Source organism: Cyprinodon variegatus, unplaced genomic scaffold (assembly GCF_000732505.1).
Source record: "Cyprinodon variegatus isolate N-32 unplaced genomic scaffold, C_variegatus-1.0 Scaffold347, whole genome shotgun sequence".
NCBI lineage: Eukaryota > Metazoa > Chordata > Actinopteri > Cyprinodontiformes > Cyprinodontidae > Cyprinodon > Cyprinodon variegatus.
The window spans coordinates 360,863-384,420 of NW_015150800.1; the positions used below are offsets into that span (position 1 = coordinate 360,863).

The 23,558-nt window shown below is 39.8% G+C and overlaps 1 protein-coding gene across 3 annotated transcripts in view; it reads left to right on the top strand.

Annotated features, from left to right (window-relative positions):
* The first annotated feature begins 1,539 nt into the window (after positions 1–1,539).
* The window catches only part of zswim5 (zinc finger, SWIM-type containing 5), a 65,129-nt gene continuing 43,110 nt past the window's right edge, over positions 1,540–23,558 (top strand). Inside the window, exon 1 of one of the 3 annotated variants that reach the window (XM_015385749.1) lies at positions 1,540–2,144. In XM_015385749.1, the coding sequence (XP_015241235.1) occupies positions 1,616–2,144 (529 nt within the window). In that variant the 5' untranslated portion in view covers positions 1,540–1,615. The remainder of the gene's footprint in view (positions 2,145–23,558) is intronic. The other 2 variants (XM_015385748.1, XM_015385750.1) reach the window with 2 other exon arrangements.

Sequence of the window (23,558 nt, forward strand, 5' to 3'; positions counted from 1 at the left end):
TCAGTTAGATGAAAGTGTCACATGGACACAAAAATATGCCACAGTTCAAACATTCTGTAAACCCATTTGCTTTTTGACCTTTGCTCAACAAAATGGCTTAATTGGATTAAAATTCATTATTATTCAGATACAGCTTCAGGTAAATGAGATGTGGGTTACAGTCTGAGGGGGGGGGGGCCCGTAACCCAAGTATTAGATTAAACCCTCTGTGTCCTGCTGTGGGAAGCAGACTCAAGCCAGCATGCTGCAGCCATTCAAGTCAATGTGTATTTGCTGAGCAGATGTTATTGATATGTATAGGCCGCATAATGGTGTGAATTGAATTAGCAAAACAATAACTATGTTATTCAGAGGGAGAACGTTTTCCTACTGCCAAGGACTGCCAGGAGGATGTAAGTGAGAGTTTTTATTTTAAACATGAGAACTGCAGACCCTATGAGACATCCCCACAAAACTGTTAGAGCAAAAAACAAACTCAATTCTATGATCATTAGCTTTCCTTAGATCTGTGGTTCTCGGGCTCTCTAGGGGTAAAAGCCATTGATGTTAATAACAGAAAAAAACTGGGGGTAGTGAGAACAAGTCAGCGTTTCAGCAGATGCAGATTGAAGTATAAAGAAGTTTGTTATTGTCTTGATCAGTGTCAAGCATCATTTTCAAGCTCACTATAGTCCCCCTCTCTTTTCCTCTCTCACTGGTCCAGAAGGTGGCTCTCCCTGCCTCCTCAGAGCAATTAAGTCGCCGGTATAATGAAAGGAAACACAGACAATGGCCTGTCAAAATAAAAGATAGAAAATGATATGACACTAAAACTACTCTCTGGGAAGTTCAAAAAGATTTAAGCAAGGAAATGATTGACTTTTGTCCGAATATGGGAACCAAGGATTTGAGCACAATTAAATGTGTGAATATTTAATTTTTATATTAGGTTTGCAACTAAGAACTGTCTACAATAAGGCCCATCCATCCATTCATCCATTCATCCATCCATCCATCATCAGATCATGTGGTCAGATTATATCGAAATAAAAACTGCTATCATACAATGCAGGTTGCTATATCATAGTTTGCAGAATGATGTTTGCCGGGAGCATAGTCAGAGTTGATAAGAATATTGATGGATCTAAATATGCACAAGATTGCATAAAGAACACTGGCAATAAAGGAAAAAAATGGTTAGACTTGAGCAGATGTTTACCTATCAGCAGGAGAGAATCCCTAAACAGACTAAACTAAAGTAATTTCCCAAACCTATCTTTGGTTAAAAATAAATAATGTAATAATTATAGATCTACAAAGCTTAACTAGTTAAATCAGAACATAAGTTATTCTGTTGATGAATCATATAATATTTTATCTGAAATCCGTATTTATGGTTGTTAAATAAAAATAAAAAAAAACAATCCCTTGCAAATACAGTGGTACTAAAGCAGTATTTTTGCAAGGGACCGTTTGATAAAAGCAGACTCTGTGTTTTATTTTGAAGGGCGGGATCGGAAGTCCATCTGAAACCATGTCTGGTGTGACAGTGAAACCCCCAGTCAGTGTGTGAGTCTGTGAGTGTGCGTTCCGCTGTCCGCACACCGTTCGTCTCCTCAGTGTAGATCGGCTCACCATGGCGGAAGGACGCAGAGAACAACCGCCTCATCCTCCTCTCTGCTTACCACCGGCCAGCAAGCGACCCTGCTTACGCCCCGCACCCCGGGGTCCCGGACCGGGGCCCGGCCATGGCAGTGGCTCCCCCGGCTCCCGGTATCGCTCCCCGGAGTCCCTGCTGGACTGCGCCGCTAAAGCGGTAGCGGAGAAGTGGGCCTTCGAAAGAGTGGAGGAGCGCTTCGAGCGGATTCCGGAGCCCGTCCAGCGGCGTATCGTGTACTGGTCTTTCCCCCGCAACGAAAAGGAGATATGCATGTACTCTTCGTTTCAGTGCAGAGTGGCCGGAGAGGAGGGTCCGTGTGCGGCTGCCTCTGGAACTGGGGGTACGGGGTCCGGAGCTGCTAGCGCCGGGGGCAGTGGAGGATCAACCGCCGGCGCAGCGGCTGCTGTCGGGGCAGCCGGAGTAGTGGGGACGGGAGACGGACTGCCTTTTCGCAGAGGAATCAGACTCCTGGAAACTGGCTGCGTGGAAAACGTTTTACAAGTCGGTGAGTAGAGAAAGCTTTAGGTATTTAATTCGGCACAGAAAGCGAGGGCTGTTTCCGAGTTCCTGCTTTCCCCCCGCAGCTGGATCAGCTCTGGGGATGATTGATGGAAGTTTTTCCGCTGTCGCAGAAAGTATGCGAAGCTTCCACTTTCAACTCCTTTCGAACCACGCGTGTTTCTCCTGCTGCTTTTCGTTTAGCAGACCTAAAGTAAAACATCTGTTCTTGAAGTTTGGAGCTTATTTTCGCAGTAGCGAAGGTCGCTAGCATAGCCGACCAGCTGCTGTTTAAAAATTAAAGGGGCTTCCTTTCAGCTGCCTTCTCTAGTTCCTTTAGAGTTTTTATCCTGTTTTGCCTTCGCGTTAAAGGGGTCGCCTTTCCCAGCAGCGGAAGGGTGTCTCCCTTTTTCTTTTTTCCCTTTTTTTTTTCTCTCTTCCTCTTTGGGGCTCCTTAGCCGCCCGGAGCTGACCGGAGCCCCGACAAGGAGGAGGGCTGACAGCCGCGGATACGAAAGCAGCCGCCGTTAGGGCGTCGGGGCTTTATTTTATTTTTCTGCCTCACAAATTACTTTTTCTCAACTCAACTTCGGTTCAGAGTGGCTTAGGAAGAAAACAAAGGCGGTTATTGGGTCCCCTTATTATGATTAATCCCACGTTAATCCGTAAAAATCCCCCGCTGATTTTTTTCTTCTTTTGTAGGGGGGGTGATTGTTTTTGTTTATTTACTGGACAAAGAACGCTCGGTTACCCGCATATATATATTAAAAAAGCAATATTGGGTGATATTTAATTTTATTTTTATTTATAATTTCAGTTAATCGCGTTCTTGCAACATTTCTCTGCAACACAAAGGCTTTCCAGTTGAAATGATCGATAAGCGTCTCGCATTTCCAGCGCTGCAGAGAGAGGCTGCTTTCAAACAAAGGGCCATTCCGCGAAGCTCCAGCTCCTTCCTCCCCCCCTCATCATCATCATCACCATCAGGCTCAGCAACAAACACAAACTGAAACCCAGGCATCAGGGAAATCGGTGGAATGAAACCGACGGATAGTCTAAAACAGACTTTATATGGTTACCAGGAGGATTTTTTTCTCTCCCCCTCCTCTTCTCTCTGGCCATATGGTGAGAGAGCCACTGGAGCTTTTCTGGGGGTTTCATGTTGCTCTGAGCAGGAGGGGGCAAAGAGTTAAAACTGTGCCTACTGCTTCTTCCACAAATGCTGCATCTAATTGCATCTTATAGATGCTCATTGATTTCATCCCCAAAGAAAACAAAAAAACAAGCAGGGATTTTAAAGTATTTATTCAAGGTTTGCTTGGACTGTAGTTCCTGCAGTTTGGTTCTGCTAGTTACTGCAAGTTGGATCCTCTTGAGTATTGTGCAAAGGGAAGCAAAGCTGAGATTGCCCATAGTAATTGCTTACATAACCACTTCCTGTGCCTAAGCCAGGTGAGGCAGCTCTAATGAGTTTACATTTTTAAAAGGTCCACACAGAGAGAAGCATCTGTTTCTGACAGAGATTATATCAGCAGGTTTTTATTTGTATTTTAATATTGTACCCAAATGATATCCCTCCCAATATGATTTTTTTTTTGTTATTTTAGTTGTTTCTAGGGCTGAATCAATTAATCGATTATTTAAATAATGTAAACTAATTTAGTAATCGATTAATCGTTAATTGGAATGTAGACTGTGAATTATGCCTTAAACTGACAGAGCGACCCACTTAGAGCAGCAAATATACAAACATTGTAAAAAAAATATATAAATATTTTGCATTCAAGATTAAGAAAAAGCCAATATGCTCTATCGAGAACTCCTAAGGTGGAAAAGTTTTTGTTTCATCTGGTTTAATTTGGTAAAAATCTTCTTTTAACAAACCTTTGCATATCAATTATTAACCAATTCATCAAAAATATAATCAACAGATCGATTTGCAAAATAGTCGTCGTTGCAGCCCTAGTTTCTATAATTACGGTGTCTATGTGACATTGTGAGGAGGAGAATGGCGGTGGGAATGGTTTAGAGGAAGGGAATATTTGTTTTTGTCATAAGATTGGCTCAGATGCTAGTTTTCCCCTCTGCTACACACTGCCAGTCAGCTTGCTGAAACAAACATCATAGGGTTTTGCCTAACATGTGAAACGGCTGGTTTCAAACACAGACATCACCTTTGCTGATGCAAGATTCTTTTACATCTCCCATCAAATATAGATCTACAATAGATCTATATTTAGATGCAGGCTGCAAGCTAGCTACTTGAAAACATAGCCTGACAAGCTAACGGGATGTATTTAAATCTTTTCATATGGAGCACACAGGAAAAACAATGTTAAACATTTTTGCAAAACAAAAAGAAAAGGTAAAAGAAAAAAATAGATGTTGTGTATATAGATGGTATTTTTTCCGCTATAGTGGAAATAATGATTTAAAACAAAATTTTTTCTTTGATGCAGTAAAACTGTAGCTAATTTTGCAGGTTCATTTCTAGACCACAGCTCGAAGTTTTGACTTTTGTAGTCTGGGGCAAGTTAGTTGAAGTTAGCAAGAAAAAATAACATTAAAGCAAGTTAGAAGCAATATATTATTTTCCTCGGCTTACGAGTTGTTGGATCAGAACTATAGACTGTGCAACATAACGTGGTGATTTGCTACTTAGTGAAACAGAGAAAGTATTGTTGAAGGTTTTCACGCTGTTTTCTTGTTGCCCTCATCTTAAAGTCTTACCACTAGGAAATTAGACAACCTAGAGAGATACACTCTCCACTGATTAACAGTTTTCATGGCTCCAAATCTGAATTTTAAGGCTGATCCAGCTGACAAACCATTAAGTCCAAATGCAGTGGAACAATAAAGCTGTCAGACCAGTTGGTAGGTCATTTGACCTCTTTGAGATCCAACAGTTTTTTTTCATTTTGCCCTCAGTTTTTTTAAATATGAAACAGGTGGGGGAGCCGCCCTTCATTCATACCCTCATTCCTACCTGCTCTAACAACTGATGGTTGAATATAGTTTTATGTATTTTACTCAGATTAAGGAAATATGATGTGACTTGGTGTTAGTTTGATCTCCGGTTTGTTTGTCATGTCTCACAAGATTCAATCCAGCAAAACAAAGATCTGAGCTATAATAAATTAGTAAATGGGAATCCAGTGTCATAGATAATATATGTCTATCATTAAGCAAATTATAAGTCAAATATTTTAGCATTTTTATAAACTCCTTTATTTTTCTTTTAAAAAAGAAAACCCGTCTCTTTGTTGTAACAGGTGGAAACAAACCATTAGAGCATCGCTAGTTTTTTAGCTTACTCTGTTCTTTGTGATCAAACTGGCTGCATGTTGAACCTAAAAGTTTGCATCTTATTGTTGACATAACTCAACTTTATAGCTAAACATCTTAATATGTTCATGGAAAGTTTTTTTTTTTTTTTTTTTAAGTTTTGATTAATTTTGACTGAAAAATGACCGGGATCTCCCACAGGAGTGGAAATGTGGGAACGGCAGACCTGATGAGCCTACAGGGTTGTCTGCTATGACTTCTGAGCTGTTTTCTGTTTCTCCTCTCAGCTATCTCAAACAGAGCAGCAGCTCCAGTTCCTGCAAACCCATGCTGATCTTTCCATTTGCCTTTTTGCTCAGTTTCTCAGAAACGCTGAGCCTGTGGCCCGATTCAGGGTCTGTTTTGATTCCTTTTTATTTTCTTCAGGTTTCAGCACTAAAAACAAACCCCTGAGATGATAGATAGCACCTTGGCTATTGACTGTAAAGTCTGCACCTTAGCGGCGATGAGTAATAATGAAACGATAAAGAGTCGTCTGAAAGTCTTTATCATTAAAGGCGGCTTTGTATGCGTCATTTTTAAAGAAATTAGTTGACTAGCATGTTTCTTATAGCTGCCCTCCGCCCTCGCTGCATTCCGGGCAAAGGTCTCTGTATGTCGGCCTCTTTTAACAGTGATACAGACGGATTGGGGGGGCGTAAGCCCATCAACAACTCATTGGCCCATGTGTTTTTAATAATCCCCTCCTACCCCCAAGTCATAATTAGAATAATCAAAGCAAAGCGTGATTTTTCTTTTTTTTTTCTGTGACGCACACACACACCAGCCCACTTTACAGGAGCCCTTATAAAGTCCTCAGAGAGCAGGAGGATGGGAAGCTGGGATGAAGGGGGGGGGGGTCCTTAGCTTTGAGTCAAGCGTTGGGATTATTGGGTCATGCTTTGTTACCCAGCTGTAGAAAACCCCTTGTTCGCAGACAGAGGGCGGAGGGGGGAGGTCAGGGGGGTCGCGGGGTGTACACGTACGCGTTTCTCGCCGAGACGCTGGAACTGATCCGTCTGTCTGACTGTTAACGCTTTAGCAAAGTAAGTGAAGATGTTTCAATACCTAGACTAACTTTGCTTTGAAGTCTCAGAGATGCAAAGTGCGGGAGGAAAGGCCTGCAAAGCTGTTTAACGCCAAATGATTATTATTAATAAATGTAAGTCTGTGTGTTTGGTAGTTTAAAGAAGTGTTCAGAGGCTGGCCTTATCTGCTAATGTTTGCTCAGATGTAATTTCCTGGCAGGATGGCCTCGGGGTTCCTCATCGCGGTATTATGGCTTCCCATCCTCTGGTGTTTGAAAACCCTTCAGTTTTTTGAAAGTGTCTTGTGATGAGACCCAGACCGAAGGCGGGGGGAGGCAGGCAGCTCTGCATTGGTTGCCTCATTTCCAACCGTTCTTCCTCTCTGGAGTCTCCACTACTGATTCCACCACCACTGCTTACATTTGATCCCAGCTTCTTCCCAAATATATATGGATCTGTATGTTTTTTTTTTGTTTTTCGTTTTTGCATCCTTAGATGCTTGTTTCTCCTAAGATCACATAGATCAGAAGCCACCGTCAAACTTTTTTGTTGTAAAGGTCCGTTGGTTAGTTCAGACGATGCTTTTTAAAGGCGTCCTCCACTCGCTGATGTTTCTGCACTGCCGGTTGAGATGGCGTTGGTTGTTTTAAGAGAGGAAAGAGGATGACTGGGAACGGTCTGTTATGAATCTGAGGTCAAATAGTTGTCTGCTGCATCTCGACTTTATGGAAACACTGCTGAGCTGTTCATGCTTTTTTATTGGAACTATTAGTAACTTGACAAGGTTTATGAAGGGTGAAGATTTTATTTTTCCAGGCTTTGCTTTCAGGCCTTTTTACATTTAGTCCTTATGTTAGTCAAAAAGTAAATGCTTTCTGATTTTAGTTTGTTTTGTAGCTTTTTTTTAATCATATCTCCAGCTGTAAGAATGCTATAAATTGTTGCTGGGGTTAGATATTGTCTCCAGAGTCTAAAGGTAAGATGAGTATGTGACTTTCAAATAAGTTTAAGATCTTAAAACTTTTGAATCACTGCTGACCTTAACAGGCGTCTGTTGTCTCACAAAACAGCTGTACTATACTTCCTGATGTAGTACGCTGATTTAAAGTAATCTGTTTTAACTGAATTACTAAAACTTCAAACTGCAGTTTTGTTGCTTGTATTTTAAGAATAAAAAAGCAGAACATACTTATAAAGCAGTCTACCTAATGTATAACATGAGTTTATTTTTTATTTTTCACATCAAAATAACTGAAAATGGGTACGCTTTTTTTCTTTTAAGCCAATAGAACAGAGAAATGTGTTTTCTCTACCAGGGCTGCACCAACATGAAGAAGATTTTCTGTTTCCTGAAGCCTTTTGACTGGAAGCTATTGCAGTTTTTTTTAATGCATTTTTCAGGTTCAACTTTCTTCTTGTATGATGTGAAGGATTATGTTTTGTACTGCAGTGGGAGAAACCTATAAAGGAGTTTGGTCCTTTAGATCTTGTAAAGAATGAAAGGTCCTTGCAGAAACAGAGTTCCTGCTGGGGAGGTTGCTAAAGAGAACATGTTTAAAGTTAGTCTTCACTCTCTTCTTTGGTGCTCCAGGCATTTCTTTCTCCTTATTATATAGCATCTTTGCTAAAGTAACCAACTCCTATTTTTCTTTCCTTGTTTTTTCATATTTCGATGTGGTGCTCATGCAACATATCATGTTAACCCAATTAGACGTTAGCTGAGCTGCCTGCAGCTACGAAGCAAAGCAGCGATGATGTTGCATTTTATTCAGAAAGAAAATACTCTGACCATTGAGAATCTTCCTGAACCTCCCAATGGCCACTCCACCCCTGGCTTCAAAGGTTGCGCTCTCTGTCTGCTGGAGGGAGCATATGTTTTCACATGACTCTGAGTGAGTCCTGGTTGGTGACTCAACCACCTAGTTAGTACCTTAAAGACATTTGTAGATCAGCTTGCCTTCTTCCAAGACGCTATGAAAGATGAATGAGTGATTTGTCTAGAGATGGGGGGGGTAGTGGCAGCCGAGTGTTTGGAACTGTTTGCTAAATGCGGAGGGTAAATCTCATGGTAAGGTTAATATGCAGTGATCAATAAAAGCTGATTATTCTTATCCCCGTTATTCTGTGTTTATGGAAACAAGAATTTGGTTTTTCAGAAATAAAAAATAAACGTGGAGAAAGAAAACTGTAGAAGTCGGCCATCAAAACAACTGATTCTATGTCATGTTTTACGAAAGCCAAAAAAAAAAGGTGACACAGTACAGATTTCTTTGAAGTCAGAGGTTGTGTCTTAACAATGAGCTGCACAGATTGCTCATGTTTTAGATTAAATCTTGAACCGGAGCAGATCAAATGCACCGATTTCTTTCATTCTTACAACTCTGCATAATGTGTAAAACATTTTAAAGTGAAGACTTTTTTCCAACCTGTGTTACAGTATTCATTAGTGGCCATAAAAAGATGTAGTTTAACATGGAATTGTCAGGATGCAGCATTAATTCCTCCCTGATTGCGTCTAACTTAACGAGAGCGCTAGCATTTAAAGCTAGTTACTTACAATTAAACCAAAATGGAAGTTTTCTTCTTTCTAGCAAAAAGAAAAACAATTTCTTTGAATGCTCTTTTTAAGTTAATATAGAAATTTAAAGCATAAGAAATGTAAAAAAAAAAAAAAAAAACAATTAGCTGAAAGCAAAAGGCTAAAATTGTGTTTTCTGGGATCAATGCTTTCTCCAAGCTTCTATATATCATTTATATAGAAGCTTTTATGATTAAAATCCTCACTGGTTCATCAACATCAAGAAGGGAAACATTTCGGTTGGAGGTGATTGTGCCTCGGTACAAAGCAGTAAAGCACAGCTCGAGGTATTTTGGTCTAATATGTCTGCGGTGCCCACATCTTACCCACTTAGCACTCAGCCACACTCTAACGGTCAGCTGCTCACCAGCTCGCAGAACGGCGAACAGATATTTAATCAGCGTAATTAATTCCACGCCGGCCGAGCTCAGAAACAGGCAATCGGTGAAACAAATCATCCCTGCATTCTTATTAGCTCTCAGAGGGCCGTGTGAGAGATGAGGCCATTAGGAAGACGCGCTGATTTTTAGGCTCATCAAAGGCGGCCACACCTGCACGCACACAAGAGTAAGACAATTACCTTATTATGTGAAATCATTAATCAGAGAGTTTTGTTTATCGACCAAACCCGCTGATTTTCACTTTTTGCTGCCAATAGTTGAGCAATAGATTCCTCCTGATTCTAAAATTCAGTTTTGACATAACCTTGGGTTGTATGAATATTCCCAGTGACAAATAATAATAATGATTGAACTTTATTGATCTCACATTGGATTATTTACCCCTGCATTTAACCCATCCCCTTAGGGAGCAGTGGGCTGCCATCGTGGGGCGCCCGGGGAGTAATGTGGGGTTAAGGGTCTTGCTCAGAGACCCACAGAGGCAGTCTGTGGAAGTGGGGCTCAAACCCAGAACCTCAGGATTATAAGCTCTATAACCACCAGGCCGCCAATCGCCCACATCAGACCTATCAGTACATGTGGCTGATGCAGACGCTGACTCTTTTGAGGGCTAGATATTCATTGTAGATATCGGATTCTTCCAGAAGTGGAGCCCATTAGACCCGACAAGCTTTTCACATCTTTTTAGATTTTCAGATGAATAAAAAGGGCAGCTCACATCAGGGGATAGCAGTTAGGAAAATGAAGTGAATGGAATAACGGGTTTTAGAGCCATGAAGTTTACACGTTACACACTGTGATTTAATCGGTTCCTCTTCTGGCGCTGTATGATTCAGGCTTTCTTTCCTCTGCCGTTCTTGCTTTTCCATTTGATGTGCTTTCAGCCAAAACCTGACCTCAGGTGTTTCAACCACAGTTGCAGTCTCAACAAAGCCTTGTTTGCAGCAGCAAGTCAAAATGCCATTCCCCTGCTGGTACAGTTTGTTCAGCTCTGTGCTTTAACATCTTCTCCCGCAAAGTGTGTATGAAAGCTAAACCCAGAGCAAACAAACAGTTTTACTGGCTCCTTTTATTTTTTCTTCAGCCTGCCTGTCGTCTGTGGTTGTTTGGATGTTTAATTATCAGCTAAGATCAGCCGTGTCCTTTTTCTTTTAGCTCTTGAAGCTGACAGCCTCCTGCGTCCGGTTATTGAGCTGCTCCACACCTGTCTTTTATTAGCTTTCTGAGTGCCTGTGTGTGTTTACTGTTGTCTTCTGCCCCCATCCACATCCCTGAGACAGGCTGAACTGGAAAGAAAACATGGAGGCGCTAAGACTGCACAATTATGTGTTTAGTTTGTTTTAATTGCTAAATGAATGGAAGAATAAAGAGAAATGACCAAACAATGAGAAGATGTGCTATGCAGATTGCACCTAAAGCTAATCTTAAAACTTTATTTTTATAATAAAATGTCATTGTTTATAGTTTTAGATAAAGGTCCACACTATGGCAATAGGCGGACCTTTAGTTTACCTTTATTGCTGACAATAAATATTAAAGAAGAGCTAGCTGTTTTGTTTAGGTTTTACCAACACAAGTTGTTCTTATAGTTACCTGAATAAATAATATAGCTAAATAGTTTTGTATAGCATGCCCTTTCCTAACGGAACTGTCTTTTTTTCCCTCCTTGGCTAACCTCTATTACATCTGTTTTGCCAACATTCGATTGGAAAAAATCTAAATTGGCCTTTTTTTAAAATGATCAATACAATTTAAGTCATAGCTGTGTATAGAGCTGGACACGACTTAAGGCTAATTCTGGTACGTTTACAGAAATGTTCATTAATGTAGACTGTCCCTGTCAAATAAGCTAATAAAAAATAAACATATTTTCCGCTGTAGGACACTGATGGATGGCCCTCTGTGCAGTAAAGACATCCAAGTTCAGCAGGGTCTCTGGCTAAAACCTGCTGTATTGACTGTGATAGCGGCTGTTATGGGACCTTTTCTCTGTGGTTTGGTTCTTATTTCCAAATACCTGAGTAAGATGCAGAAGGCAGAGATGGATTTCTTGTTTGATAGTGTTTTGCTAGGCATTTCAGATGCATATTTTCAACCCATTTTTTCAAATATACTGAGGCAAATAATCAATGAGTCCTTCCAAAACAGAGAGTATAAATGTAACTGGGTTTGTCCAGTTGTGTTGGAAGGATTAAAACAAAACATTTCTAGAAATCTTTGGGAATTTTAGAAAATGTTCAAGTTAAAAACCTTACCTTTCGATTTCTTGGACTAAAGTGGAAATTTAGACAACAAATGTTAGGTTTGTAATTTGCTAATTTCTGTGGGATATTTGCAAATTAAGCAATGATACCAATCCTCAAGCAAACCTACCTGATATCATTTTAACATTTGCCACTTTGTGTAGTTTTTGGGCTCAAATGTGTTACCTCAGAAGTCCATAGAAATAAATACTGCATGTAGTTTTCAAAAGGTTTTGGTCATGCTGAAAAAAATGATTCAAATTTCCATTCAGTTTTCCCATTTCCTGATAATTCTCATTGAAACTTTCCAATTGCGTATTTCTGCAATATTTCAACCCTGCTGTTCTATCAGGTGCTCCTTTAGAAATATTTTACCAAGGTCTGCATGGTTCAGGACTTAGCAGAACACAACTGCAGCTCTCTAAGCCCCATGTTGGAGTAGCTAACCCAGAAACTACCTGATCTTAAATGATTTGGGCCAGAAATCTGGTGTGAAACATTCCCAGTTGAAAACCCATCAATGCAGTGAATTAAGTACACATTTTATCCTTCCTAATAATATAGCCACTAGAATTTAAAACCAGTTCAACTTTTTTCTAAGTTATATTGAAAAGAAACTGTTAAAGTATTTGAGTTTTACATTTGGTGAAAACCTTTCTTTATCTTGGATGTCTCTCTAAAAACTGAGCCATACTTTAATGTTAAAACCTCTAATTCTGTAGCCGCGTATCAGCAGGATGCTTTAAAACCTACTCGTTTCTTTTATGTCTGCATAGCTTTAGCCACACTTTGTGTTGAACTATCCTGGATGGTTCTTGATCTCTATGCTAATGCTTTCCGTCTTTCCTCTGAATGCTGTATATTCGGTGCTTTAATGTGTTGCCCAGCTTGCGTTCGAATGGGCACTCACAGATCATGGATTTCAAGCCCAGATAGTCATCACTCCTTTGTTCACTGACCGTAGTAATACACACAAAGTTGTGTATTGCAGGTGGTGTGTGTATTGTGTTCTTTTCTAATCTCAGCAGCACCGATACGCCTTCACAACAGCAGAGCTATTACTGTCAGCAAAACCAATGAGGAGCCCCATGTGTAAAAACTGCATTATATCTGGATTTGAAAATGGTTCTATTCCTTTCTGCAGTTTGAGCTCAGAAAATAACAGAAAGCCTCACTATTCCTGTATGTTCTTTTAAGAAACTAGTTTGTATGTCTGTGCATACTGATTGTTTAAATTTTTTTTATAATAGTGCTTGCATTTGAGGTTGCTGCATTTAAGTGCGGAAAAAAAGAGTGAGAGATCGCCAACAGTGACCTCTTAAAATGATGCAAATTTTTAGGTGGCAAAGGTTTTTCTGTTTCTAGCGCTATTCGCCCCTCTTCACCTCCGCCATCCTCTCCCCAAATGTGTGAATAAGGTTTAAAAGGAAGCACTTAGTGCTAAAAGTATGAATAATCATATCAATTGGAGACCAAGTTGCCTATTATAGTGATTCAGACTGTCAGTGTGCATTAGCAAATGGGCCTGCTAGTCCTGTGTGGCTGAATAATTCAAAGTCCCTCTTTGTGTGGGGCTGAAATGTGACCAGTGCATACTTTTTTTCTTTTTCCCACCATCCAACGTCCTTAAACGTCTCAGCCGTTCCCATTTTCCTTCACGAAAGTGGTCATTATGACTTAGTCAATTGCTATAGGCACACATTGAACAGCAGCTAATGTTCTGTTGTACGCTGAAGTATTGCTGTTCTTTCTGGTAAATGTGCAGCATTGTTCTTAAGGTCACTTTTTGAAATGTTTTTGGAAGCTTTTTATTGGAAGAAACTGGTTTGATTTTCACATTTATCAGTTCTGCTGTCGAGCATTTATTCAGTGTCTTTGCGGCTACATTATGGAAATGTTTTAGGCAAGTGGTTAAAAACAAAGACCCCTTTGGCTTACTCTTATTTGATCATTGCTGCACTTTATGGAATGGAAATGTTAATTTACTGTCTGGAAAGCTGTATTAAATGAAATTTCGTTTTATGTACACTCTGCATACAAAATGACAATAAAAGTTGTCTAAGTCTTATAGCTCCAATATGGTTCTCAGCTTCCTATTTTGCACTAAACTAAAGGACTATTTCCCTTTTGCTTCTGAGGTCTTGCTGCATATCGGTAAAAGGATGTTTACTGCAATTTATATTCACAAAGGTATTATGTAATAAATCCACTGCAACTATCTGCTGTTTTGAACTAGTTGAAACATTCCAGTTTGATTATAATGAAGCTAATGTGCAGTCACACTGACTACACGTTCAGCATGGATTGATTTTAGCCTATGTTGGAGCTTTTTACAGCTTATTATTCAAACTAAAATCATTTTTTATAATTGATGTTTAGTCATATCCACTATTTCACCATACTTTTTCTGCAGACTTCATTCTTAAACTATTTTTTCCTTGGACTTCCCACAACTCATTGGTTTTTCCAATTATTCTGACTCACCTATCTGATCCAAGAGGACCTGCTGGGTCATCCTGCTCTACTCATGGCCTCCTCTTCTACAAACCATCAAAGCTGCAATTGGTACGGTGGAGATATAACTAATCTCACTGGATTGGGGCATGAACTTTGCAACAAATAGCTCCAGTTTCTAATTTCCGGGTACTGCGTTCTGCAGCATTTTCTAAAATCTGCGTCCCTTTTTCTCTGCTTGTCCCCTGGCCTCCCTCCTCTCTGCCTCTCCCTTGCTGCTAATAACGGCACTCTGTGTGGTTTCTTTAGTGGAGGAGGCCTGCTATGGCCCATTAGGCTGGCGTCTCACCGCCAAATGAATGGTAAGATGACTGCAGAGGGAAGAGGGACAGAACATGAGGCACGGATGAAAAAAGAAAACGGGGCAGCGAGGGGACGCGTGAGAAGAGGCAGCAAAAGGAGAAGGAGGAGGAAAAGGAGGGCGTGAGGGATTGGAGGGAAAGGGTGGGGCGAGAGGATGTGTGAAGTAAGGAAGACGTGACAGGAGGGAGGAAAGAGGAGAGCTGAAAGGCAAATGTAAGAAGTACATAACCAACCTGTCACCTCTGGCTCTCCCTTCCCCCTACACACACACACACACACACACACACACACACACACACATCTACACACACACTCTTCAGTCACCAAAAGCCAAAGGGGTGGGAGGGACCTCATTAGGCTCTCAGCAGTCCATCACACAGAGAGAGAGAGAGCCTAGAGCTCTGTGGTAGGGGGATGGGGATGCCTGCAGAAAAGAGGGGAGTGGAGGGAGAAATGAAATTGAATTGATAGGAGCAGTCAAGTGCGGTAACACACCCACACACACACACTCTAAAGGAGGGGGGGCACATAGGGGACCAGCTCCCACCACACACACACAGCCTCTCACCCACAGCTACATGATTAATGTGGTCAACAGCCGTGAGGATCAGTCTGGTCAAGACCTCTCACCCTCTTACACGCACGCACAGAAACACTTCTCTGGCTTTAATTCTCACACACACACCCCCACTATACACACCCCTCAACCCAACCAGCCATCTTTAGAGTCCTCGCACCCAAACAAAGATGGCGGTGGCAGAAACGCAGCACCGGGCTATTTTTTTTCTCTGCGGCTGATTGTCCTATTGTTCAAAGCATGAGAAAAATAAATTATATTTGGAAATCTTACACTTCCTTGACCTTTGACCTCATCAGAAATATATATTAAAATACCTCAAAAGTATTCTAACCCCTGTAACAAGTTCTGGAATGAATAGTATTGGTGTCAGTTAACACTTCAGTGCGATGCATTCACTGACTGGTATAAGGATGGGAAAACTTCTTTTCCACCAATCTGAGCCCATATCGCCAATTTGTCAGTGAATCTCTGATCAGCAACAATCAAAAACATTTTACTCCTCTTTGAAGGTTTCCTACACTGTAAAGTAAAGTTTTGATTGATTTGCATATGAAGGTTGCAAAGACTTGGACCCATTTTAAAACTGTAAATTGTAAGTTTCTTTGTTGTATGCCTTAGAGTGTGTGTATGTGTGTACTTTGTCAAATATGGGTATTTGCCAGTGAATGTAGTTTTTCTAGTAGTTGTCATGGTGTAAAAGGATTAGGGGCCTTCACCACTGCCTTACACAACATTCCTATTGTATTGTGTGCATGCGTGTGCAGGGGCCCATCGCTGGAAGTTTCTCTTGAGGCCTTCTTGTTTTCTATACCCAGGAGGGGGACAGACCACATTTACTATGTGTGTCACTACCCAGCAACTCGGAAGGCTTCTACGGCTGCAAGTGTTGTTGCCGGAACAAGCTTTTTGTGGTGTCAAAGCTTTGGTTTCACTTTGACTTCAGATGTGTTGAGTTAACTCTGGTGAAGTTATAAAAGTCTTGACCCAGTTGTCTAATCAGATTCAGCTTCGTTTTGATTTTAAAATCTACTTTTTACATAGTTAAATATCGCCTCAAAAAAGAGGGCATTAGTCACGCTTGGCACTTTTCTGCCATGGCAGCAGAAAAACAGTCTTTCTTTGTGTAAGTACTTTGCACTATATACTGTGTGTGCATAAATCAATGTTCAAAGTATTGTGTTATCAGTAGGATGAAACACCACCACTGTAACAATAGGATTAAAGCTGCACTTATGAAAGAAGCAATTAAATGCTATCTTATCTGATCTGCTTTTAACGCAAAAAAAGCACTTTCATAGTTTTCAAGTTTAGTTATCTTATTTTTCTGAAGGCGTTTCCAGGTTCTTGCACACATGTCTGTGGACAAGGTCTTAGGCAAAAGCCTGGCAGCTGAACTGTCTGCCGTTTTTTTTGCTAACTACTGTTTTGAAACGATATCATTCAAAACCAGTCACTTTATATGTTTTTTTCCCCAAATTATTCATTAAAATAAGTTTAAATTAAGAATGTCCTGGAGAGATTAAATGATAGAGCAAAATAAGCCATAGATCTTTGAATGATTCATCATCTGGAAATCTGACGATTTCATCCTGATACGTTTCTGTTGGTGTTGAGCCTCAGCCAAGACCTGCCAGGCAATCCAGAGTGTGAATGTGGCCGGTTTTATTTTTTTCATGTTGGTTCAAACCAGAAATGTCCACCAGGGTGCGTTCTCCAGAGAGCAAGGTTTTGGCCCTTTTCTTGAATTTATGTAATTCTAGGAAGGATGCTAACATTAGCCTGCCCTGCTTTCGTCATACCCAGCTCTATTCTACCTGAAGGGGCAAATTAAACAATCCAGCACTCGATTCTAACATTGCACCTGTTTGACATCCGTATCTTGTTTAATAGATGAATAGTCGAAGAGAGAACACATAGATCATGGGGTCTGTGTGAGGATTACTTAGGGACTGAGGACTGTTAGATATGATTATTCCCTGACCCTTTTGAATGATCTTTTATCATTTGTTTCTTCCATCTATCAATACCTGACATTAGGGAATGCTAAGGGGATTTCCTTCATTCCTGTTCTTTGACCATGTAGGTTGCCTCTAATAGAAAATGGTTGATCGCCTAAGTGTGATTTTTATTCAAACAATGTTCTGCAGCTATATTTGCTTAGGCTTAGCTCTCAAGTAGATTTTAATCAAGTGAATTGCCTTTGGAGAAGATATTCCAATGGCCTCACTTGTTGGCATGTTCTGCCATGTTCTGCACTTTCAGGTTTGCTTTACGCCTCAAAACCTGCTTTTCACTGGGCTGACCTGGCTGCTAATGGACCAATTTAATTGTTAATTAGAACTTTGTGTCCATTTTGTTCTTTTAGATTTAGAGTACTGTGTATTGTTCATTAGAAAGGGTATTTGGTTTACAAAAAACAGATGCTAAGAAAAAGAAGTGCTTCCTTGTTTCTACTCCTTTTTATTTCATTATGTTTAATCCATGAATCCTTTACTTTAAAAAGTGCTTACTTCTACTTGCATGCATAGATCTGCGCGCTAGCTGCAACTCTCTCTACCTTTCTGTGTGACAACAAACCACTTTGAGCATTTTACTGCTACTTTAAGGCCTGGAGTGAGAAATTTAGTGTCTTACTGTTTTGTGATTTAAAATGTGTGCCTCTGCAATTTGAAAATTGCACTTTGGTAAATTGCAATTATATTGCAAATGCTATTAGTTTCCCAGCCCTACTAGATGCTTTGTCAAACCAGCATCTCCTGGAAAGCTGATGTTTTGCTTAAATGATTGAGTAAAGCAGTACACTCCGCCTGTTTCCATCAGAGTTTGCCATTTATGCTTTAGGGTGGTCTGCATCCTGGTGTTAAATCTCCAAGGTGAAACCAGGAACTGTATTTTTTGACTGTGTTGCCAGGTGATTCAGCTGGCTCAATAGACAGCAAGGCAATGGTGAGCTGAAGGGTGAATAATGCTTTTGACATCAAAAACCAGTGAAGGCAGGTTTGAGTTGTTTTCCAAAGGCTAAGAAAGGCTAGAGAAGGCCTGCTAGGAGTGGCTTTAATGCTGCTGACACTTGGTGAAAAGCTGCTGCTTTATCATTAAGGGGAGCTACATTTCCCATGGCAACAAGATACAGAAATGAATCCCTTAAATGAGGTATGTTCTTTTGAAATCCAGAGGTGCGACCCTTCCAGCGGTCCCGAATGAAGAACAAAGGGTTGATATTCTTTTTTTCTTTTTCTTTTTGACAAGAAAGCCTTCAAGGCTCTGATGACATCAGCAAACGGTGATGCTTAATTTGCTATTGATAAACTTGATTATAACTTTTGTCAAGAAAATAGTGGCCCTGAGACTAAATTAGAAGTATAAACAATGATTGGTGCTGAAATCCTCATCTGCTTTAACCAAAAACTAATAAAAAAACCCCCAGAGAATCTGATTAAAAGCTCCTATTTTCTTTTCTCACAGTAAAATTATTTAAGTACTAAATCAAGACCTGATGCTAGTTTTTGATCATATTGTTCCTTCTTGGTAACATATTTAGAAACAGCAGCCCAAGCAATGAGCTGTAAGGATATAAGGGTGAGCAACAAATGGCTAAGGGATACCAGAGTTTTAATCACCCAGGGATGTGGTAACCTGCAGCTTGATTGAGCGTTTTCATTTTGTCTAATTTATGCAGATGACTCATCCCTTAACTGAAACTTATAGAACATCACATTTGTTCCTTGACACATATTGTAAAAAGACCAAAGCACGTGTACAAGAAGAGCTTTTTTCTGTAGAGATTATCTTGGAAATGGAAATGTTTATAGTATCGCTGATAAAAATAATCAGATTGATTTAAGTTATTTAACAAAAATCAAAGCCAGAGACGAAGGTGCGAGTCACTCTTATAAAGTGTACCAACTACAATGTATAATAATCTTGCCTGCTTTTGGCATTTTTAAAAGTTTGGTTAAAATTCTTAATCTGATATGTTTGCGGTCTATATTGTGACAAACCTTCTGGTATCTGAATGGGAAGTTCCCTCGTTCATCTGAAGCCTCTCCCTCAGGTTTTAAATTTCAAAGGACCTTTTATTTTGTGATAAACTGTGAATGTTAACCAAAGTAAGTTGAGTAAGTCTTTTAATGGGTTCTGTAGTAATTTTTTGGAATTTCCTACCTGGAATATGGAGATGCATCACAACATAGTGTGTTTTAACCTCTTTAATTTATTTTTCTGAGATCTACTTTCTTCGTATTTGGCTGATTTGCCTTTTAAAAATAATGACACGCACCAAGAGTTTTGCTCATCCTTTCACAAGATTCTAGACTATAGTTTGGGGAAATTCTAGCCTGTTTCTTCTGACAGACCTGGTCTAACTGACTCATGTTTGAATGTTGCTTTGCTTTTGCACACCTTTGTTATTACCATTCTATAACATTGTTGTTTGCCTTAAACCCCTTTGTGACTAATGAAGTAATGATCTGTTGGAATTTATTCCCATTTCAAAGACTGGTTTCTGCCCCAAGCTTTAACTGGCTTGTTTATATCTTTATATGTAGCTTTTATACTTTCACACATTTTTCTTTCCGTATGATGTCATGTATTTTTGAAGCCCCAAACTACCTCTGTCATCAAAACATCAACACATAATGATGCATCCAACCCCATACTTCATAGTTATGATGGTGTTCTCCAGCTTGAAAGCTTCCCCTGTTTTTCCTCCAAATGTAATGATGATAATTATAAACAAATACTTTAATTTTAGCTGTATTAGACCAGAGGACGTGTTGTTAAAATTGGAAACTTGTCTCCCACTGCATTTGCAAACTGTATTTTCTTATTTTTTTGGTTTCCTCCTCACCAAATGACCTTTTACCCTTTGTAGATCTTGGACATAAAAGACTTGTTACTGCACAGTTGCTAGATGTTTGTACTTGCATAGGATTGTTTGAACAAGATAAAAGCGGCCCCTTTAGACATTTAGAAACCACCCGATTAAGAATCAGAACTGCAGAAGACTTCACATTTTTTCCTGATATCTTGAATGCTGTTGAGGATATTTGTATTAAATGTTTTTGTTATCCTTTCTTCACTGTCTCATAGAAGAACTGTGCTTGAGGTCATAGCCATGAAGAACCAAAATATAAGATAACCTTTTTGTATCTGCAATTTCTGATATAATTCCAAGGCTTTGTAATTAGATTGTTTGTACATTTCTGATTTCAAAGAATGTTGTACTTTTAGAAAATGTCAGTCATTGTTCATTTAGCAAGCTGAAATAGTTTTTGGTAAACACAGTAGAGTTTAAACAGAACAGAAGGAAATTTTGGTAAAGGTTGTCCTGCATTGTTTATTAGCAGCTTGGAATGTATTTGTTGAACATATACACTTTTTTTTAAATTATTCAGTCTTTTTTGTTTACTAGCATGGTCTTCCCTTATTACACAGTTCTTCAAGGTCACAGTAGAAAAAAGTAGCGTCTGCCTGCATGATCTTATAAAATTCTTCAGATTATTCAAAGCAGATCTGTACGTAGAAACAACATTACCAAAGTTCTGTTTGCCAAAAAAGACATAAGAACTCTGAAAGTCGTCTTTGTTCTTTTCCTGTCTGAAAGCCTCCGGTCATATCTGTTATAGAGGCCTTATTAGATCAAATTGAAGTGCCCCGAGAAAGAGATTGGCTCTGATGAAACTTAACCTGGACCTCGCGCTATGCTCCAATTACCAGTATTAGTAGACTTTCATCCTGGAAGCTTTTTAAAAAGCCCAATATTTTTTTCCAAACTCCAAAAGTATTTTCATACTCTTTGATTTTGAAATAAGATAGAAATTACATGCAAGTTTTCTACTAATTGAAGCAGAGCAAGCAGAAACATAGGAGCTCAAAGGCCCACATGCAGTGCTGTCGCCGAGGACTCTGCTCTGTCTCTCCAAGCTCTATTCATTAATTTATTTCTTATTGGGACAGAGATAACAGGATTAGTCTTCCAACCATCCAGGAGTCAGCAGGGAGGATGGGGGACCCTTTAACCCCCTTCCCTCTTGCAGACAATGGCTCTGTGTGAGCATGTGATTGTGCTTGATTGTGACTTTGTGATTGTGTGAGTTTGTGTCCTTGCCAGATGGTACCAGTGCCTCTTCAAACTCTCCAGCTCTCCTCTTTTCTTTTTGGTTTGTGGCCAATCATCTAGCTTTATTCTACTGTTTGCTAGCTTCCAACATGGCTTTTGGAAAAATCAGCCATAGAATCAGTTTTGACCAAACTCCTCTTTTATGCTGTTTTTATCCTCGTTTTTTATAAAGAAAAGCAACAGTCTATAATCTTTGGCTGATTTCTAATCTCTGCTTTTTGTAAAGCTGTTGATACCAATTTTATATTTGATTTCTCTTTAGGCTTCTATAATATCTCTTGTCATTAATAAATCAAACTGCTATTTATCTAAGCAAATTTCTAATATGAATTTTCAAACAAAATGTTTTACATTTTACAAAAGAAACTTTAATTTGCTATTTCTTCACTGCTTTTTTACTTCATTCATTACTACATTTTTTTCTTTTAAATACTTTTTATGATTTGTAGATAATGGTTTGTTACCAGACTTGACTAAAGGGTTGAGGTCTTCAACCAATCAGAAGCTGCCATTAAAATGTGAAACAGTTTAATTTCTTTGTAAAGCGGTTGTTGAAAGACACCAAGAAGATAACACAGCAGGTAAAATGAGTTCTATAGAAGGCCAAATATAGATATGTTTTCACAGCATCATGGTAATACAGTTCAGTCTTGACATAAAATGCAAACTGGTATAGATTAATTTTCCATTTATCTTATTTGATTTCTTCCTCCCCCCACAGCCCGAATAGACAATGAAATAATCATGACAGTTAATATTGGTAACGCTGTCATTGAAGTACAAAATTTGTTGAGATGTTGTTGTACAGTCCAAATAATTGGAATAGCTTCTGAAAAACAAACCATGACTCTGAAGCCCGCCTTTGTTGGTGTTGGCGTATACATATAAAGAGAGGCTATATTAGCCCGCATGTGGAAACCTGCCAGTTTGGAGCCAGGTAAGCGGTTGGGACTGTACAATAGAACCCTATTTGACTGGGAAGCTTAACCAGCTTCATGTGGACAGAGCTGCAGCTGAGACACAGTAGAGAAACTGGAAGCATGCATCTGAGGAATGTTGCATTCCTGCACTCACACACATTCTCACAACCACCCAGTGCCCTACCAGCTTCGCCGGTCATTGTATTTGGCACGTGGCCACTATCTTTCCAACATTATGCGGACACCCTCATACACACACACACACAGCACATGCGCTCGCCCCCTGCCTGACTCCCAACTTTGGCAGACATCTCCTGCTGAGTAAGGAAGCCCTCCCCTCTCTCCCTCTTACTGTCTCTTTTTGTCTCTGCTGCTCCTTTTAGCACCAGTTCTCTCTTTGTCCAGGCCTAGGCTCATTTTTGTCTCTACCCCTCTTTATTTGATTCTTGCAATTCTTCAGCTCTCCAAGAATGAGCAAACCACAGGCACTCCCATGTCCCTCCCCCGTTTCCCGACGCCAGCCTCTGTCCTATCATATCCCTCTAAAGGTGCCGTCAGCTGCTTGAACTCCCTGCTAAGCCCTGCTGCGTGCTTTTGAATTGACACGTCGTAACTGGATGTACCAACTTAAACCTGGCCATTAGTCATGTTTTATTCTCCTGTCGGCAGTAATGTCTCAACAAATAAGAATGAGAGGTGGGGCTTGGGATTCATGATGACACTTAGGCTTTAAGCCCCGGTTGGTGTTTCACAATGGGAGCTTGTATATAGGCAGTTGCCCTATGTCCTTGCTTATGATTCAGATCTTAATAATTGTCTTAGGCAGCCTTCATGAAACAGGAGGAAAGCTTAGGAGGCATACAGTTGATAACGGGATATTGACACCAACGACATCTGAGTCAGCAGGACAGTTGTTAAGCAGCTCTCCTCCTTTACAAAACCTACTCCCATGTAAATCATACAAGATAACTGTATTTATGGCTTATGAAAGGTTGGGCAGACATTAGTAATTCTGTTTTTCTAGTGTAGCATTGTTCCTTTTAGCCCAATAGATAAACCAAAGCTTTCAAAAGCTTGAAGTCTGGTGTGACTAGAGTTATCTCCACCTGTATGGAAGCAAAAAGTAGGTCAGTAATCCAGCAAACTTCAGTAAGTTAAAAAAGAGCTGACTGGGATCTTTATAATTTAAATGGTAGTCCTAAAATGAGGATTGAGGTTAAATTTAAGTAACTTTGGGTATCTTGTTAAGCCAGCATCATTGCCATAAGATGATATAATTAAAATATATAATTTCCAATGTCTACCCTGCCCCTTGCAACGTATTACAATGTGCCCACTATTTCTGCACATTGTTACTCAGCTGGATGAGCTAATTTCAGAAATTTTCCTTTAGCATTTAAATCACACAG